This window comes from Cibotium barometz, chromosome 5, assembly GCF_041138505.1.
Source record: "Cibotium barometz isolate CiBa-2024 chromosome 5, ASM4113850v1, whole genome shotgun sequence".
In the NCBI taxonomy this organism is placed as follows: domain Eukaryota; kingdom Viridiplantae; phylum Streptophyta; class Polypodiopsida; order Cyatheales; family Cibotiaceae; genus Cibotium; species Cibotium barometz.
This window is the reverse complement of record NC_141050.1, coordinates 25,161,155-25,162,493: the sequence shown is the minus strand read 5'-3', so window position 1 is coordinate 25,162,493 and position 1,339 is coordinate 25,161,155. Positions and strand designations below refer to the sequence as shown.

Sequence of the window (1,339 nt, the reverse complement as noted above, 5' to 3'; positions counted from 1 at the left end):
GGAAGGAATGTCGGAGAGTTGAGCCTGGGCTTCCAGGCGCTTGATCTCAGGGAGGTCTCCAGCTATGGGGCGATAAGGCAACACAGTGAAGCCTTGCTGCTGCAAAGCGCTCCGCAGCGAAGCCGGTCTCAAGTAGTAGACGTAGAGAAGGTAACCAAACAGAGAGGAGATTGCGATGGCTAGCATAGAAGTACAGATCAGTAGAGTGTGACCACCAACGAAGGGACGTAAGAGCTGCAGGAGGTCCACTGGTTGCTGCTGCTGCATCATCATCTTATTAAGTACACAAGTTGGCGACGATGCTGCTGCTGCTCTAGTTCTCTCAAATTTAACTTTTTGATGAAACACAGGCTATTTGAACTTGCCCGTATATGATGGTCTCGTCTATAGATATTATATAGAAATTAAGGGTAGAGAACAAGTGTTCACTTAGTATTCAAAAGAGGAGACTCATGAAGCTTCGTGTGCGCCTTCCTTCCTTGTTGCTATCCGTTCCAAATCGTTCCAAATATAAACTCATACCACCCCTAGTATGTATTAAGACGGCGCCTAGTATGTATTAAGACGACGACGCTTCAAAGCTGGTGTCCTCTTTTTGAAGTGTTTTTATCCCAGGAGGAAGTTGCAAAGGCGTCCACTTTGAAAAAGTCAAAGAAGAAGTTGCTAAGGTAAAAGTAATAATAAAGCTAAGGTGATTTATTTCCTAAGTTAACACCTAGCACACCCGCTAGTCCACCCACCTTGAAGACTAGACTAACGCGACGCCCATCCACTTGATGATTAGGATTATTTGGATAAGTAATAATGAATCTTGCCAAGATTCTATAATTTTCTAAGTAAATATATTATGACAATATGTTAATCCTAATCTATCTAATCGGCTACCTAAAATCAATGTCTATAATATGAGCAGAACGATGTATTTGTCTAAGAATCTATTTGAGAAAATAAATAAATATTTTTTTCCCAAATTTTCCAGATTGTTGGATTTCGATTTTGGTTTCGGATTGGTACTCTCACCATATAGTCAAGTAATAAAACTGAACCTCGCCTCGCCTTAATGCGTGAGTCCTGATGTTAGCAGCACCAACAGTTGGAACATGTTCAGCTAGCTGAGGAGGAGATCCAGAAGGACGATCTTGATTCTGGAAAGGATGTGGATGATCTAGAGACTGTCGAAAAGACGGCTGCTATGTAAGAGGTGGAATTTCTTTTACTAAAATGTTGCGCTACCACACTTTACACAATGCCCTAGTTTGGTGGAATGGGCAAATCACCATCCTACAGAGTCTCTATATAACATTCGAAATGAAGTTTGTGTTGGATGTGAAAGGAGATA

General features: G+C 41.5%; 1 protein-coding gene across 1 annotated transcript in view; it reads right to left on the bottom strand.

Moving 5' to 3' along the window:
• LOC147638272 (cytochrome P450 CYP72A219-like) overlaps positions 1-384 on the bottom strand; it is a 2,740-nt gene extending 2,356 nt beyond the window's left edge. Inside the window, exon 1 of the mRNA XM_086795324.1 lies at positions 1-384. This exon is cut by the window's left edge and continues 73 nt beyond it. Within this exon, the coding sequence (XP_086651450.1) occupies positions 1-273 (273 nt within the window). The 5' untranslated portion in view covers positions 274-384.
• Positions 385-1,339: the final 955 nt, after the last annotated feature.